Source organism: Arachis stenosperma, chromosome 9 (assembly GCF_014773155.1).
Source record: "Arachis stenosperma cultivar V10309 chromosome 9, arast.V10309.gnm1.PFL2, whole genome shotgun sequence".
NCBI classification, from domain to species: domain Eukaryota; kingdom Viridiplantae; phylum Streptophyta; class Magnoliopsida; order Fabales; family Fabaceae; genus Arachis; species Arachis stenosperma.
In genome coordinates this window covers 36,887,182-36,906,097 of record NC_080385.1, presented here as the reverse complement: position 1 = coordinate 36,906,097, position 18,916 = coordinate 36,887,182, and the positions used below count along the sequence as shown (strand labels likewise).

Below are 18,916 nucleotides of genomic sequence, written 5' to 3'. Positions count from 1 at the left end.
ATCATGTTAAAATTTGTTAAACGCTAGTGTTGTGTAACTTACCTTATTATTTCCTAATAATACAAAATAAAATAAAAGAAAATAATGAGTTTATAGATAAATTAGTCTTTGAAAAATGGATTATTTTTTAAATTTATCCACGGTTGAAACGTTAATTATTTGAATATATACAACAATCAGCCCAAAATAAAATGCAAAACCGTAAACAGCAAACCGGTCGAACCGGTTGAACTGTGAACCAAATAGAAAAACGCTTCAACTAAACAGTAAAACCGTAAAATCTGAAAACTGGAATTAAACCGACCGGCCGGTCAAATCGAACCGTGATTCGGCCGGTTTTTTGGCTGGGCAGCAAAACGTTGCCGTTTCAGCCTCTAGAACCCTAAATCTGTAACCAAATCCCTAATTGGATCCTGAATGAGTGAGTGAATCCCCCTCCTTCTCGTCGAGCTTCAGAAGTGAAGTGAGAACTGGGAACGCCTCTCTGACTCTCAAACGGGTTCTCATCGAGCTCGTCGCCCGGTCGTCCATACCTCCGTCGAGCCACCGCGTCGAGCCACCGCCGTCGATCGTTCGAACAGCCACTTAATCGCGCAGCAGCCGTCGTTCCTTCGACCAGTCACCTCCGTCACGCAGCAGTCGTCGTTCCTCCCCTTCCATCGTGCAGCCACCCTGGGAAACGTCGAAGCCTCCGTCGCGCAGCCACCCTAGCTCTGTTGAAGGCGTCTTCAAGCTTCCAGGTAATTTTTTGAACTGTGAACTGAAGGCGTCTTGGTCACTCTGCTCCTTGTCTCTGTCCCTCGTTACAATGATTGTTTGATTGAATAACTGTTGCATGTCTCTGTCTCCCTAATGAGTATGATTTAATAATTGTTTGAATCTACGAGGCTCTATGAACTGAAGTCACTGAAGTCTGATATACTGATAATCTGATATAGTGATACTGAACTGTGAAGTGTGAAGGTTGTGAAGCTCTGTGAAGTGTGAACTGAACTGTGAACTTTGTTTAATAATTGTTGTTTACTGAACTGATCTTTCTTTTACTGAACTGAATTTTGTTGTTTGTTGAATAATTGTGAATAATTTTGAATAATTTTGGATGTTGTTTGTTGTGAACTTGAGATTATTGGGTTGGAGTGGGTTGTGATATTGTAGATTGTAATTGGAAAAAACCATTTTTGGATTTCTGTGGAGTACTTGGATTATTGAATTTGAATGTCTCTGTCTCTCTGAAGTCTGAATGAGTGATTTGTGATTTTGAATGTCTCTGATTACTTGATTACTTGATTAGTGATTTGTGTTTTGAATCTGAAATTTGTGATAACTCATAACTGATAAATAATTTGTTCTGCTGTTGTTGCCGATTTTAAATTTATGTTAGTTCTTGGTAAACTCATAAGTCATAACATTGAACCGTGATGTTTTCCCTCAAATTAATTTTGGTTGCTGTGAGGTAATTGATGTTTAGGGTACAAAGTGGAAACCTGCGACCTCCAAAGTGGAAACCTGTTTTTAATTGGATTTGTTTGTTGATTTTTGGTTCTGTTATGTTATGCTTTTCATTTGGTAATGGTGTTTATGATTGGATTTATCTGCAGCAAGTTATGGAGGATTTTGATGATTGATGACAAACTTGGATCATTTTGATGTTGTCATGTTATGTTTGATTGGTTGTTTTGTTTTTTGACTTTTGAATTTGTATTTGAATGAGATTATAACATTCGGGTTTATGTAGTACTTTTAATTTGAATGATATTTTAAAGTTTACATTAGACTATAATTATATTTTAATGTGTTTATTTATTATTTTATTATAAAATGGTTTTTTCGGTTCAATCACGGTCGAACCGGTTGAACCTATGAACCAGTGAACTAGTAGCTAAAGCGGTTGATAACCGGTTCGGTTCTCAGAACCTTGATAAGCTCATTCACAACCAACCAACCCAGCAAAATTCAAAATCACCCAACCAAGCCCTAGGTTCTCCCTGCAACGGTTCTGCCGTAGTGCCGCCGCCGTCCATGCTGTCAGCACATCCGCGTCCTCTCTTGTAGCCCAGGCCCTCTCTTGTAGCTCGGCGTCCTCCTTCCCGCTGTCCCCGTCCTCCCTGGCTTCTCTGTTCGAGGCTTGGAGCAGCTCGCCGTCGTTTCACCGGTCGCCGTCCGTGTCTCCGTCGAAGGTTAGTGCCATTGCTTTCACTTCTTCGGTTCTTCTCTTCCTTTTATGCTCTGTTTGCTGATTTGTGAATGGATTAATGAAAATCAAATAATTGATTTTGTGCTGCTGCTCTTTTTTTAATTCCTAAAATTTTTTTTTGAAATTTTCTTGCTGCTGCTACAAATGGATTAGGGATTAGGGATTACTTGTTGCTATTTTGTAATTAGGGATTATGCTATGTTAGCTTTATTGATTTCAGGTTTAGTGTGATTAGGGATTACTTGTTGCTGTTTTGTAATGTTTGTTGCTGAATGCTAAAATGGAAATCAAATTAAATGCTGTTTGTTGCTTCCATATATTTTCTTTGATAGTATTTTCCCGATTATAAATTCTGGTTTTGAGTCAAAACTTTGTATTTGTTTTGTCTGTAGTTTGATTTGAGATCATTAGATCTGATCCGATCCTATTAAGTTCAAACTATGCCTTTGGATTTTTGGTGTAGAATTGTTGGTTACCTGTTTGAAGTGTGTATTTCTTGTAATTGGATCTGTTTTGAACTGGATTGTGATTTTATGCTGCATTAGGTGTTGATAGTTCATCTTGGGTGTAGTTTTGGGATCATTTACTTGTTAATTCTCGGACATTGAGTTTAGTAAGGATCTTCTTGTACAAATTCGTTATCTTTCTTTAGGTTCCTTATAGATTTATTGGTAATAAATTTATATAAATGCTGGATCATTTTGAACATGTCTGTTGGTGTAATTTCACTTTGTAGTTTGTAGTATATATCATTATATCTTAAATGGTCTCTAAAGTCTTATCTTTGAACAAGGTGTTTTTGTACTCTCTATTTTTAGTTAGGCCATTTTCAAGATGGAGTATTAATTTTTTTTCTTTTCAGTATATATAACATTATTAGCTGTTTTTATCTCTCTAGGTGGCCACAAGTCCACAACTGAAGGAGTATATAGGTTATGTAATATTTCTAAAGAGATTTAGGCATAAATATGAACAAAACTTCTGTTGGAATAGCATTTCTTGTCTTTTATTTGTCTATAGAGATTCAGACATAAATATGAACAAAATTAATATTTGATTATTATTATTATGTTTGTAAAGACTTACATTTTAAATTTTAATACATAATTTTAATTGTATTTATATAATTTTATATTTTTTTTTTAATTATGACCGGGTCAACCGGGTGAATCAGTAACCCACCGGTTGAACCAGTTATTCGGTGACCCAGTCATATGACTGGGTTGATTGCCGGTTCGGTTCTGATAACTATGGACAAAACTATTATTATTACCTAAGCATGGTAATGACTCAATTGAAAATTTTATAGAGTACTTGTAATAGGGTTACATTATCTAATAATTGCATTTGGAAATAGGAATAATCACTATGCCCCTTTTTTTTTTGAGTATTTTTGTGTTTTTATTTTAAGTGAAACTTGGAAAGACTGAATATGAATCAATTTTATAAGCTTTTTATAGTTTTTGGTCTAATTGCATTTGAAGTAGCTTCCTTCTTTCAGTTCTTTGACCTTTAGGTTTGAAGTTATTAATTGTAATTAAAGCTTAAATTGTCTGGTGGAACTTTGAAGCTATTAGATGCACATTTCCAATATGTTTTTTAAAGCCTAAATTATTGTTCTAATTGCATTGGCGCCTATAAAATAGGGGATTAACTTTACTTCTATTGTAATTATTTTAGTACCATCCTTTTTTGATACTCCTTAAAAAGATACTACTGAAATGTAAGTGTCACCGTCCTTAAAATTGCTGTCATTACCTAACCTATTAATTTGAAATAGTTGCATAGTTTATCTTCTAATGTTTTTACTTTAGTCCTTATGGAAGATTATAAAATTTGTCTTTTGCGTTATGATTTAAGTCTTTTAAAATAATAAGATTAACATATAGTGAATTAGTGATACAACATTTTATATGGACTAAAATGTGATTAGCCGCTAACTGTTTTCTTTAAATAGGACCCTTACCCAACTCCTTTCTTTCATTTTCACAGCACGCAATACGCATCTATGCAATAGAAGCATTAACAAGGTGGTTTTGTTTGTTTGTCAATGCGTCTTGCAATTGCACCTCAAGTCCAAGGTTTCTTATTCTTAAGACCTTATTCACTCACCATTCAGCAGTCCCCTTCCCCTCCTCCTTCCATCTCACAAGTCTACGACGACCTTCTCCTCATTTGCTTCCGCTTACAACAAACTAAAACTAATCCCCATCACCATCATGACTACCATGTGTTCGACAATATTCCCAACCACGGCGACAGGGAAATGGCCAAAGTTGTTCATGCACACGCCATCAAACACGACATTTCCTCTGATGGCTTCCTCGCAAGTGCCACCATCGATCTCTACGCCGCTGCCGGCAATGTCTCTTTCGCTCAGAGGCTCTTCCACCAGCTCCATCCCCGTCAAAGACATTTATCCGCTTATAATTCTATCATTTCCATGTACTCAAGGCAGGGGTTATTCCAAAATGCACTCCGTTGTTTCATTTCTATGATGCGTTTTGGCCAGTTGCCTGACCAATTCACGCTCGCTATAGCTCTCTCTGTTTGTTCAAAGCTCAGGAATGTTGAATTCGGCACGCTGCTTCACTCCTGCGTGATCAAGGTAGGTTTTGAATCCAATCCGTTCTGCCAAGGTGCTCTTATCGATCTCTATACCAAATGCGGCTTTCTCCGCCATGCTAGCGCCATATTTGATGCCGCAGTCCACTTGGACACTGTTTCTTGGACGGCTTTGATTTCTGGTTATGTTCGAGCCGGGCTGCCGCAGGACGCCCTCCAGGTGTTTGACAAAATGCAGATAGCTGGTTGCTCTCCTGACCAGGTGGTTTTTGTGACTGTTCTCAATGCTCTTGTGAATTTGGGTAAGCTGGATGATGCCTGTAAATTGTTCCGAGACATGCACACTAGCAATGTTGTGGCATGGAATGCGATGATCTCTGGTCATGCTAAGAGGGGCCATCATAAGGAGGCCATTGAGTTCTTTCTCGAAATGAGGAAGTGTGGTATAAAGTCCTCAAGGTCCACGCTGGCAAGTGTTCTTAGTGCAATTGCCAGCTTAGCTGCGTTGGATTATGGGTTACTAGTCCATGGAGAGGCTATCAAACAAGGTTTGGGTTCTAGCATATATGTGGGAAGTTCTTTGATCAGTATGTATGGGAAGTGCGAAATGTTAGATGCTGCAAAGCAAGTATTTGATGTCATGTCTGAGAAAAATATGGTCACTTGGAATGCCATGCTGGGAGTTTATGCACAGAATGGTTATTTCAATCATGTAGTGGAGCTATTCCTTAATATGACACGACGTACCATTGAACCGGACGAATTTACCTTCACTAGCATTTTGAGTTCATGTGCTTGTTTTGAAAGCTTAGAAATTGGTAGTCAGGTGCATTCAGTTGTTATCAAGAGAAGTTTTGCAAACAATTTATTTGTGAACAATGCATTGGTAGATATGTATGCCAAGGCTGGGGATTTGAAGGAAGCTAGGAAACAATTTGAGCGCATGAAAACCCGAGATAACATTTCTTGGAATGCCATTATTGTTGGATACGTGCAGGAAGAAGAGGAAACTGATGCTTTCAAAATGTTCAACAGAATGAGGTTACATGGCATAGTACCTGATGAAGTAGCTTTTGCAAGCATACTTAGCGCTTGTGGAAATGTTAAGCTATTAGAAGCAGGATTGCAGTTCCATTGCCTGGCAGTTAAGTTGGGATTAGAAACAAACCTTTTTGTTGGAAGTTCTCTTATTGACATGTATTCTAAATGCTGCTCCATTGAAGATGCACGAAAAATCTATTCTAGAATGCCTGAATGGAGTGTGGTATCCATGAATGCTCTGATTTCAGGATATGCTCTGAAAAATATAAAAGAAGCTATTAATCTTTTTAGTGAGATGCTGGCATTGGGGCTCAAGCCATCTGAAATTACATTTGCAAGCCTGATAGATGCTTGTAAGGGTTCTCAGCTAAATCTTGGGTTGCAGATCCACTGTGCTATAGTTAAGAGGGGTCTTTTATGTGGTAGTGAGTTCTTAGGTACCTCTTTGTTGGGCATGTATATGGACTCACAAAGGATTGCAGATGCCAACTTACTTTTCTCAGAGTTTTCTAACCTTAAAAGCATTGTTATGTGGACTGCTTTAATTTCTGGTTATACTCAAAATGATTGCTGTTACGAGGCCATAAATTCATACCGAGAAATTCGGGACAACAGTATCTTCCCTGACCAAGCAACATTTGTTTCAGTTCTTCGAGCTTGTGCTCTCTTATCGGCATTGCAAGATGGGAAAGAGATACATTCTCTAATATTCCATACTGGTTTTGACTTGGATGAGTTAACCAGCAGTGCACTCATAGACATGTATGCTAAATGTGGGGATGTAAAAAGTGCTGTGCAAGTTTTTGAAGAAATGGGTACTAAAAAGGATGTGATTTCTTGGAACTCAATGATAGTTGGATTTGCAAAAAATGGTCATGCAGAAAGCGCTCTAAAGGTCTTCAATGAGATGGCTCACGCATGTGTTACACCAGATGATGTCACATTCCTCGGAGTGCTCACTGCTTGCAGCCATGCAGGGTGGGTTTTCGAGGGCCGTCAAATTTTTGATCTCATGGTGAACTGTTATGGCATTAAACCCAGGGCTGATCACTATGCTTGCATTGTGGATCTTCTTGGTCGTTGGGGTAATCTCAAAGAAGCTGAAGAGTTCATCGACAAACTAAATGTTGAACCAAATGCTATGATTTGGGCCAATTTATTGGGAGCTTGCCGAATTCATGGCGATGACATAAGGGGAGCGCGAGCAGCTAAGAACCTTATTAAGTTAGAACCTGACAATTCTTCCCCATATGTATTGCTTTCTAATATGTATGCTGCATCAGGACATTGGAATGAAGCTAGATCTTTGAGGAGAACTATGATACAAAAAGAAATCCAAAAGATGCCTGGGTGTAGCTGGATTGTTGTAGGACAAAAGACAAACTCATTTGTTGCAGGTGATATATCACATCCTAATGATGCTGAAATTTCACATTCTTTGAAGCATTTGACAGCACTCATGAGAGACAACAGATTCCAGGATGATGGAATTTCGCTTGTTGGTTAAATTTAATTTTTCACAGTAATAGGAAATCAAGCAATCAACTCAGATTTGCATTCTGACAAAGAACAAATCGTACATATATTCCATTCTTACTGCTTTCTGGCAAATGGAAAGCATTACATTATTATTTGCATTACTTATGAACTGTTTGTTGTCAATTTGTTATGCATATTCATGTGTTTGAATATAAGTTTCTGGTTAGAACTTAAAAAATAAAATGTAAACCCTCACGTCACATGGATTAAGCTCCTCTAATTTTATTCCTATCTATATTTTTCTTGACTTAAGATGGTCAACTTTTGTGTAATGCTGATAAGCTGAAGTTGACATATAGTTTTTAGTATCCATCATCAATAACTATGAAGCAGTTTGGTCTAATTACCTTTTATATCATAAACCATTTGTACCTTTTGCAATTATTATTATTATTATTATTATTATTATTATTGCTATTGCTTTGCCATGGATGACTGTTACTAAACCAGCATTTGTACCTTACACAATTTTGATATGGATGATTGGTTTAATGCACCCAAATTCTGACTTATGCGAGTTGGAATAATTTCTAGATTAGGACTGTTAACCACGAAAATATTTTTAGTAGTTTATCACTAATTGTTTGATTTTTTTTCTGGTTTTTCACAAATTTCAGTAGTAGAATTTATTATTCTGTTTGTGAAATTGAATTTGAGCAACTCATGTGAGCATCATTTTATTCATTTATATAGAGCACCGCCCGTGAAGTAAAGCGCTTAGATTCAATTAGTAGATCCCCTGTTTATGCACAATTTGGAGAAGTACTTAATGGCCTATCAACAATTTGTGCTTACAAAGCTTATGACTGCATGGCTGATATCAATGGAAAGTCGATGGACAACAACATACGATTCACTCTGGTGAACATGAGTGGAAATCGATGGCTTGCAATTCGATTAGAAATGCTGGGAGGTCTCATGATATGGTTTACTGCAGCCTTTTGCGGTAATGCAGAATGGGAGGGCCGAGAACCAGCAGGAATTTGCATCCACCATGGGTTTAGTACTTAGTTATGCTTTGAACATTACCAGTTTGCTTACTGGTGTGCTCAGGCTTGCTAGTTTGGCTGAGAATAGTCTAAATGCTGTTGAGCGTGTTGCCACTTATATAGATTTGCCTTCAGAGGCACCATCCATCATTGAGGATAGTCGCCCCCCTCCAGGCTGGCCCTCATCTGGGTCAATCAGATTTGAGGATGTTGTACTTCGATACAGGCCTGAACTTCCTCCTGTCCTTCATGGCTTGAATTTCACAATTTTTCCAAGCGATAAGGTTGGCATTGTAGGAAGGACAGGAGCTGGAAAATCTAGCATGCTTAATGCTTTATTTTGAATTGTGGAATTGGAAAGAGGAAGAATATTAATTGATGATTGTGATATTGCAATGTTTGGGCTGTCTGATTTGTGTAAAGTTCTTGGCATTATACCACAGTCCCCTGTTTTGTTTTCAGGTATATTTAAGATATAATATTTTCCATCGTATTTTCATATTGGCAACTTAGGCTGGTATTCTGTTCTTTTGTTTCCAAGTTACCAACTGACCAGAGGGAAGAGTATGTTGAACAATAATGTTATAAGAATGGACTTATTTCTTTTTTTATTATTATTATTATTTTTACTTATGGTAAAATGGACTGTAGATCTTGAATTTTTTAAAGCTAAGAGATCTGTTTTGGCAGGAAGGGAATTCTAACTCCTTTTAGAGCCACATATTAAAGGTTATTGATCATTTGATTTTTATAAAATACAGTAAGGGGGAAAAAAACGAATGAGAAAATAAGGATAAATATGTTAACATGATGGTTAAGAAATTCGTTGATCTACTTGAGTGAAGATTGGAATACTTGTGATGTCAAAACTGGAAAGCAATAATAAGTGATGTTTTACTCTGCTAGATATATCATTGTGTTGTTGATTTTTATAATTTTTACTCTGTAAATTGTGAAGCATATTAATCTTTGAATTAATGTAATTGTATTTATATTAAGCTTAATTTAATTTTTTATAGGAATTGTAAGGTTTAATCTTGACCCTTTTAATGAACACAATGATGCTGACCTCTGGGAGGTTCTGGAGAGGGCACATTTGAAGGATGTGATACGGAGGAATTCTTTGGGGCTGGATGCTGAGGTAAATTATGATATCTTGATTACACTCTGGCTTTTTTTTGTACAGAACCATTTTTATTGCCGAGTATTTTTACAATGGTCAATAAGTGATGTTTTATTGAAAGCAATATAATATTTATGAAAATGTACTTTGGTTAGGTCTCTGAGGCAGGCGAGAACTTCAGCGTTGGGCAGAGGCAACTCTTGAGTCTCTCTCGGGCATTATTGCGTAGATCAAAGATATTAGTACTTGACGAAGTCACTGCAGCAGTAGATGTTAGAACAGATGCCCTCATACAGAAAACAATTTGAGAGGAATTTAAATCGTGCACCATGATCATCATTGCTCATCGTCTTAACACCATCATAGACTGTGATCGGATTCTTTTGCTTGATGGTGGTAAGGTAAGCACTGTATTTAAATGGTACTGCTGGTTAAATCTTATAATATGGTTATCCTTTGGCACTAATTTAAGTAATATTAATGCTAAATATACAACATAAAATAATACTGATGCTAGCTTCTTATGTTTAAAGGTTCTTGAGTATGATACCCCTGAAGAACTGCTATCAAATGAAGGCAGTTCGTTCTCTAAGATGGTGCAAAGTACAGGAGCCGCAAATGCCCAATATCTACGCAGCTTAGCATTCGGGAGTAAGTCAGATAGGGAAGAGAGTAAGCATAATGATGGCCAGAAAAAACGGCTTGCTTCTTCTCGCTGGGCTGCTGCAGCTCAATTTGCCCTTGCCGTCAGTCTCACCTCATCACAGAATGACCTGAAAAGATTGGAAGTGGAAGAAGAGAATAGCATACTCAAGAAAACAAGGGATGCTGTGATAACTTTGCAGGGGGTTTTGGAAAGGAAGCTTGATAGAGAAATCGAGGAATCTTTAGACCGATACCAAATATCCTCAGACAGTTGGTGGTCATCACTCTACAAGATGATTGAAGGTATGTATAACTTTGTGCCATCTTTTACATAGCCTTCCCTTGCAATGAAATTTTTGAAAGGTTAAATTCTGAGACCACTTCATTTTTTGTCCATGAATGCATTATCCTCCCTCTCCTTTTTCTTTCCTTTTTTTCTCCTATATATGTTGTCTCAAATATTTCTAAGTTAGAGGTAACCCTGGAAGATATGGTATCAGAGCTAAATGAGCTTAAATTTCTAAGATTAAAGAATCTCAGGATTGTCAATGTGGTTGGAGATGAAGTGTAAGCTTCTTACTGTGTAGATGATGTAATTGCATGTCTTTTTCGTTTTTGTAGGTCTTGCAATGATGAGCAGACTGGCCAGGAGCAGGCTTCATCAATCAGACTTTGATTTTGATGATAGATCAATTAACTTTGATCAAGTTGATATGTTGCCAAAGCTGCACTGTTATATATTACCTCTGCTTCAAAATAATTGTTCATTTGGACAAACAATTATTGTGAATTGCAGGGAATATAACATGTGCCACAGTCCCACCAACTGACTCACATACCCAAGGTTGTGCTAACTCTATTTTTGGCAATGTAGCTCCATCACTCAGCCATGAGACATGAGTTCGAAAATGCAAAGTTTCATTTTGATCTTAATCCAGCAATTAACCCAATTTCCCTTATCATTTGTAATGTAATTTTTATTGCCCAAAATATATTATGGAAAAAAAATATCTTTTAGGTCTTGAATACTTGTGTTTGGATTTTGGAAAAAGATTCTCTAAAACTAAGTGAGAAAATAAATTTTTGACTATTCTTAAATCAAAATAATAAGATTTAGATACAATGAAAATTATAAATTCAGTACTGATTAAATGTTTTATTTATTTATTCTACTAATTTTTTTATTTGAGAAAAATTTCCTTTTTTGATCATGTTATGCCAAAAACTTCCACTAGTACTGTTATATTCAACTATTCCAAGCGTCTTTCAAAATCACAAATCCTCGCCAATCAAGCAATTATACTCAAATGTCTTGCATGGAATGAAAGACGAAAGAGTCTCTTGCTTTTAGACCCAATGTGTATTTCAATTTTTAGAAGAACCATATCATCTTACAATTTGTTAATCGCTAGTGTTGTATAACTTACCTTATTATTTCCTAATCATACAAAATAAAATAATAAATTAATAGTTAAATTAATCCTTTAAGGATGGATCATTTTTCAAATGGAAAAGTATAAGTAAATAACATTTTTGAACAATGTGAATTAATAGGGTTAAAAAAGTAATTTGATCTTAATTTAATTAATAGTATTAAATTAGGGTGTAATGTGATTAGTGGTTATATATGTTGTTCAAGATAATCATTGTTTATGTAGCACTTCCATTTTCAAATTTATCCACGATTGAAGCGTTAATTATTCGAAGAGCGAATACCCTATCTAGCCCCTGACAATTACTTCGAAAGGACAACGAGACCCAAAAAAAAATACCCAATCCAACTCCTGATATTTTTTTTGGGACTTATTAGTCTTTGTACAAAAAAAAAAACCTAGATTTTTTTTTAACACAAGAGTCGAGTTAAATTTTTTTTTATTAAGGACCTCGTTGTCTTTCGAGATAATTGTCAGGACTATTTTAAATTTTATTCTTATTCGAACATAAACAACAAAGAGTCCAAATAAAATATAAAGATCAGCCCAACCAACCAATTGTTAATTCATTCTATTTTGTCGTATTCTCACATAATACATTCTTCTAGAATTAGGGAGTTTGATAACTCACCATTTTGTTAGCATACAATTTTACTTCCATTCTGCTTTCTTCTTTGGTTTTAATAAGTTGAACTAGATGCTGATAAAATATATTTATGAAAATTTATTAAATTAGTTTATTTATTTAATTATATAAATTTTAATTCTAATTTAATAAATTGATATATTTTTATTATCTTATTTGATTAATGTCTAACTAAAAAATGTTAGATATTATATATATCTATTATGAGTTGACGCTTCATATTATTAATTAACGAAAATTATTAATAGAATAATAAAAGAATAAATATAATTAATTTATAACTTTTTGAAGACTAATTTAATTAATAAAATTTGTTATAAATAAAATAAAAAATTTTTAGAAATTCATTTAACTATTAACACGTAAATAATAATACCAAGCTGAATACTATAATATCTTTTAGCTAAACCATTACTAAAAACAGGTGCATAAATTACGTGGAATAGACACCAATCTTTCGTATGCTGAGGGGATCTTGTTATCAATACCATCTTTATTTAACTTTCTTTCTCCCTTTTTGACGGCTCACTTGGTGGTTCACTTTTCAAGTTTCTCTTTTGGGTGCACACCATTTACTTTCTGTCTCGTCTGGTCATTTTCTAAGTTATTTTTGGAGAAGCTACCCATCCAACGATCCAACCATCACAAGCTCCAAAATATGTTGGATCACTGAGCCATTTAGCGTCGTTTATTTATTTATATTGTTGTAATTAAATTTGGGGACCAACGTAATAAATTAAAAAGCACCTAAGAAGATAGACCTTGAACCATTTATGTCATGAATTATTAAATTAGTTGTCCCCTTGAATACTCATCAACTTTCTTTTATAACGTACTCCCTTCTTGATTTTTAAGTTTGACTTGTCAATTTATTTTTTTGGACCAATCTAGTATGGAAAAGTATAGGAAACTAATGGCTTAAGCGTACAATGCGTACAATGGAGGTTTAGGTAGTATTAGAGATATAATCATTAGTGTTACATTGTCCTATCAGGTTATGCTTTTGGGATGAGTGGTTTCATGATATGATATTAGAGTTCTAGATCCGAAAGATCAGGAGTTCGATCTTTGGTGAACCCTAAAATCAGTTTAAGTTTTTGGGATGAGTGGTTTTATGACATGAGATGTTTATTTATCCTAGTATCCGGATTGTTATTTTGGATAGTATGAGTGATGTTCATTTTATTCATGGACCAAAGATTTAGCCCATTGTACACATTGTACACTTAGGCCATTGGCTCCCTAGCACTAATGGAAAAGTATAGGAAACCAATGAAATCCAATTCAATTTTGGAATGAATTAAGTCTTAAAGTGGCCCTTGAAGTTACATTCAAGACTCATAGTAATTTCTGAAATTAATAGTTACTAATATTTGTCCTTGAAGTTGCACTCAGATTCGTCCTTCCAGCACATTCCATACCAGAAAGCTGATCTGGACTCTTCCGTAACACGCTGGTCAGGTAACGGCTAGCTGACGTGGATTAATAAACTTTTACGGTGCAATTTGGTCCCTAAATCAAAATTAAAAATTTTAATTCCCAAATTTAATTATCATTCTCTTCTCTATAATAGTAACCCCCCTCTTTTCTTCTCTTCTCTTCTCCATATGGATGTGAAAGAGACTAAAAATTACAACTTCAATGAAAGCACGCATATGTTTTGTTAATTAAAAGTCACATACTATATGTTTGTATTTAACATTTTATGCACTCATTTAACTTTAGTTTAATTAAAATGTTTTACAAAATTTAATTTTATATTTTTATATGATTTTACAAAAATCTATCTCTTGTATTTACGGAATTAAAAAGTTACATCGTTATTATTATATATTACATTACATTTCCTTTCGAATCCTATTCTAAAATAACCATGCATCATGCTACAACATAATAACTTAGAATCATGTATATAATTTTAATTATATATAATGGCCATTATAGATAAATTATTCAATTTAATTATAGAAGTGATACTTAGTTTTGTAACTGAAATTTTTAATAATTGTTAAAATAGTCATTGACTTTCAAAAATAATCAAATTGATTCTTAAATTTATAAATAGTGAATCTTTGTTTTTTTTTTTTAATTTAACTGTCATTCACATAATATTAATATTGTTCCCGTGTGGATACCTGAAGGGGAGCTCGGCTTCTGGGAGTCGGCGCCGACTTGTTATCTTCGGTGTCAATTTATGAGACTTGAGAAAGTCCGAGCTTCACGCTTGGAGAGATGTCCAATCGTGCAGAGTAGGGGAGTATACCTGTAAAGGCATTTTGAAACTTAAGTTAGTATTGAGAATTCAATATGTCCTAAGGATGAGATATCATACCTTTATAAACGGAGTAGGATAGGTCGATTATACTACTGTTGGTCATATGCATTGAAGAGTAGTCATTAGAGTTTAGTGCATGGTCAGCGTATCACGGAGGAGTCCAGATCAGCTTTCCGGTGGTGCCAGATGGACAGAATATGCTAGAAGAACGAATCTGAGTTTCGGAGTGCAATTTCAGCGACGAATATGGATAAATTTTAAATTCAGAGACTACTATGAGACTCGAGTGCAACTTCAAAAACCACTTTAAAACTTATCTCGTTAAGAGCGCTTTCTAACAAGTTCCTCTTATCTTAACTCCTCCCATATATTATTGTCTCTTGGCTTTATTTGACTTCTCTATCATCATTCCCTTTTCTTTTCTTTTCTTTTCTTTCCTTTCCTTTCCTTTTACTATTCCATATACTTTCTCTTTTCCTAATAACGCCTCACTATTTCTCCTATTCACCACCCTTTGTTAATTTGAAAAAATAATGGATCAAAGTGCAATTATTTTCCCTCTACCCTCAAAAAAATGTTAGACGTGTTGTATTGTAGGCTAGCTAGCTATTATTAGATTTTGCCATTTTGGTATTCTTTGTTTCTGGGATTTGTTCTCTGTTATTGTCAATTTTAAGAATAATGAGAGAGGTAGGACATGCATATTCGAGAATAAATTCAATTCATGATGATCAATTATATATATCATTCCAATCCAATTATTATAGGAAAGATGGAGTAATATATAACGGTGTTTGGATCTCAGTAAATTAAAATGGTGTCATATAAATATATATTAATATGTATTATTCTCTAGAATATGAGTCATATCTTATATATATTATAATTGAAAATGATCCGTACCTAAAAGACCGGTCCGACATTATGCCTCACAAAGATCATGTCTAATAAACAAGAATGCGATGTACCAGGTCAAAACCACGTCACTTATCCCAAAAGAGATATCCGATCTTCAACTCGGATAAGAAGTTAGAAATCTCGGGTCGATTAATAGCTCTCTCCAATCATAAATAGCGGTATGAAGATAGCTAAAGGCATCTCATCCAGAGCTCACTACTCGTAGTAATCATCATTAGATTATCTTTACTGCATAGAGACCAACTTAAGCATCAGAGTCCTTTTTGCAGGTACTCCACACTGCTCAGACGAGGCTCGCAATTGGTGGTACGTTCCTCAGCCAGAACAACCGTGCATGGCACCTCTTGAAGCCACCACCGATCTAAATCTCGGCTCGAGCTCTTGGCAGGAACATTTGGCGCCCACCGTAGGGCCGAAGAGTTTAACTTCACCCCACCCCATTATTTTAATTCCTAACATAACCATATCTGCCTTGTACCTCCTTCTTTCTTTACAGGAAAGGAAGCATAACTGATCTCTCGGAGACTCAACAACACTCACGAACCAATGCCGACCTCATGACCGCTAACGCCGCCCTCCTAGCAGAAAATCAACGGATGGTTGAGCTGTAGCAATACAGAACAATGGGGAACGGAAGATCGACAGCAAAAAAACAAATGCCGATCATCACAAAGAGCATCAGTCAGAGTCCAACGCAAAAATAGGGGAAACACCCACCAAAACCGGAAGACGACAAATAAAACCCATTTTTTGAAGAAATAATGAGCTTCAAAATGACTAAGAATTTTACACTCCCTATGACTTTAACACCATATAAGGGGATCGGAGATCCTAAAGTCCATGTCACAAAATTTGAATCTATGATGTTTTTCAATAGCGACTCCGATCCCATACTATGCCGATCTTTTCCAATTTTTTTAGATGGAACTGCCTTATTATGGTTTTTTAATCTGCCTACAGGATTTATAACCAGCTTTGACGAATTCGCCAAGATGTTCATCAATCATTTTGCAGCATCCAATATCTATGTAAGATACTTGGACTACCTTAGCACAATTAAGCAAGGACTGTGGTGCGGAATTTTACAATCCACAAACTAACCGAAAAGTGCACCAGGTCGTACCAAGTAATACCTCAAGTGAGTGAGGGTCGATCCCACGAGAATTGATGGACTAAGCAACAATGATTGATTAATTTACTTAGTTAGGCAAGCAGAAAATTATGTTTTGAGAGTTCAAAGAGCATTAAACAGTAAATTCAAAATATCAGAAGGCACGCAAGTAAATAAGTTGAAAATAAAATATGGAGAAAACAGTTAAGGCTTCAGAGTTATCTATTTTTCGGATTGACTTTTCTTACTAACTATTTTAATCATGTAAGATTTAATTCATGGCAAACTATATGTGACTAGACCCTAATTTTTTAGACCTTTCTAGTCTCCTCTAACTCTCATCAACCGCCAATTCCTTGGTCAATTAATTTCAATTAGGGGATGAAGTTTAATTCTAGTTGTTATGCCACAAAAATCCTAATTATCCAAATATAAGAGGATTATATGTCACATATCCCGTTAAATTCAGATAATTAGAATTTAGGAGAAATTGTTTTCAAGCTGTTGTTCAAGTAAAGAGCTTTTTCAAGTTATACAAGAACTCAATTAGAAAGAGGGTCATACTTCCGTTCCACCCAAATTCATAAGATAAAGAACGAAAACAATTCTTGAAATATAAATCAATACATGAATTAAAATAGAAAAAATAATAGTATCAATCCATACAATAGACAGAGCTCCTAACCTTAACAGTGGAGGTTTAGTTGCTCATGGAAAAGAGTGAAAACTAGGATTCTGGTAAACTGTGAATTTTGGAATGAGATGGGATGAAAAGTTAACTAATGGAATCCTCCCCCCTCTGAAGAGAAGTTTCTTTTCTCTTTTATATCTAATCCCAATTAATTTAAAATCTAATTTCTAAAATTAAAATAATATCTTTTCTTATTTTTAAAATAAAATTTAAATTTAAATCAGAATTAATTAAAGATCTTTGCATTGTAACGTGGGGACCACTTGGCTTCACTAGGATCCACGCCTATCTTGAGCTTTAATGCGCTTTAGCTCCCAGCATTTTCTGCGTTTTCTGCACGTGGCACATGTCACGTGTACGCGTCAGTAACGCGTACGCGTCAGGTATGCGCACGCGTCGCTGTGCAAACTCCAAATCACGTGCACGCGTCACTCCTTCTTTGTAGCTCGAGTTATTCAGGTTTTAGTACAGAGAGGTTAGGGTTGACAGCATCATTCGCCTTCTTCTCTTTTTCTGCAGAAACTCTGTCAAATCCATCCAAATGCTACCTAAAATAAACAGAATTGCATACGACTCAAAGTAGAATCCATAGTGGCTAAAAGATAATTAATTTTTGGTTAAACTCAACAATTTAAATGTAAATTCACTAGAAAAAGATAGGAAAGATGCTCACGCATCACAACACCAAACTTGAATTGTTGCTTGTCCTCAAGCAACCAACTAATATAGGCTTAGGATGTGAATTTGCATGAGAATGAGAGTTCGATTAAGCTCATGTCTCTTCTTATAGTGGGGTTTACAACTGCAATCCTGAATAGGTTTGGCATCTCTCTATCCTTTGAATAAGAAGAATGTCATTGTCATTCGGAATTAGAATCCGGATAGTATTATAAATTCTCTAATCTTTTGTACTTCAATTTAATCCTTGAACACAGCAAATTTCCTTTTTATTCTTTTTTTTCTTTGGTGCTTTGCACCTTGAACCTAGCCGTGACTTTAAATGTTTTGTCTCAAGCTTCACTTGACACAAAAACACCACAAGCACTTAACTGGGGAACTCTCTTTAAGTTCTGATTTTTCTTTCAGTTACTCCCAGATAGTGGTGCTCAAAGCCTTTGGCATACTCTATTAAATGCAATTGATCTCGACTCTTAGTGTTCTGTCTCAAGAATTACTTGACACAATCACACCACAAGCATATGACTAGGGAAACAAGTCTTTGAGCTTTTAATCATGTCTGGCCTCCCTAATCATTGATGCTCAGAACCTTGGACCTTGCTTTTATTTTTTATTTTTATTTTTTTTGCTATTTCTTTTGCTTCAAGGATTAAACTTTCATTAATTTCAGAGAAGTCATAATAGTTCTCCAAATTCCTATTCCTTATACATCAATATCCTTTGATTCAAATTCAACTGTGCACTGTTCATATCATGCATTTAGAATTATAAATAATACCACCACATTTAAGTAAATAAGACTACTCTTAAAATTAAACTCAATTTCTCATGCACTACATCTTTTCTTCTTTCTTTTTGATTTCAAGCTTAGTGGGCAATACATGATACACCTTTCAACATTAAAGCAAATAACAGAAAAAAAATAAATTTAAGAACTAAAAGTACTAAAGATCATGCTGGCAATCAAAGCAACAGAAAATAGAAGATAACAAAATAAGAAGGGAAAGGGAAATAGAATGAAAGGAACTCAACCACCTCAGTTATCTTAGTGGCCGTCTCATTCTTTAG

At 35.3% G+C, this 18,916-nt stretch overlaps 3 protein-coding genes across 6 annotated transcripts; all 3 read left to right on the top strand.

The window, feature by feature from the left end:
- Positions 1-421: 421 nt before the first annotated feature.
- Positions 422-11,122, top strand: LOC130948437 (pentatricopeptide repeat-containing protein At3g09040, mitochondrial-like). Of its 4 annotated transcripts, XM_057877163.1 has the most exons (7): positions 750-2,177; positions 4,187-7,197; positions 8,033-8,790; positions 9,348-9,469; positions 9,607-9,852; positions 9,985-10,399; positions 10,718-11,122. In XM_057877163.1, the coding sequence occupies exons 2-3, from the start codon at positions 4,245-4,247 to the stop codon at positions 8,044-8,046; spliced, it is 2,967 nt and encodes a 988-aa protein (XP_057733146.1). In that variant the 5' UTR covers positions 750-2,177; positions 4,187-4,244; the 3' UTR covers positions 8,047-8,790; positions 9,348-9,469; positions 9,607-9,852; positions 9,985-10,399; positions 10,718-11,122. The 4 variants fall into 4 exon arrangements, with proteins under 4 accessions (XP_057733145.1, XP_057733144.1, XP_057733143.1 ...); XM_057877162.1 differs by lacking the exons at positions 8,033-8,790; positions 9,348-9,469; positions 9,607-9,852; positions 9,985-10,399; positions 10,718-11,122 and adding an exon at positions 422-740 and having other exon boundaries at positions 1,912-2,177; positions 4,187-8,004; XM_057877161.1 differs by lacking the exons at positions 8,033-8,790; positions 9,348-9,469; positions 9,607-9,852; positions 9,985-10,399; positions 10,718-11,122 and adding an exon at positions 422-740 and having other exon boundaries at positions 1,869-2,177; positions 4,187-8,004.
- LOC130949400 (ABC transporter C family member 2-like) lies at positions 8,150-8,672 on the top strand. Its single transcript, XM_057878131.1, has 2 exons — positions 8,150-8,200; positions 8,295-8,672. The coding sequence occupies exons 1-2, from the start codon at positions 8,150-8,152 to the stop codon at positions 8,670-8,672; spliced, it is 429 nt and encodes a 142-aa protein (XP_057734114.1).
- LOC130949398 (ABC transporter C family member 2-like) lies at positions 8,724-9,759 on the top strand. The gene is made up of 3 exons (XM_057878130.1): positions 8,724-8,790; positions 9,348-9,469; positions 9,607-9,759. The coding sequence occupies exons 1-3, from the start codon at positions 8,724-8,726 to the stop codon at positions 9,757-9,759; spliced, it is 342 nt and encodes a 113-aa protein (XP_057734113.1).
- Positions 11,123-18,916: the final 7,794 nt, after the last annotated feature.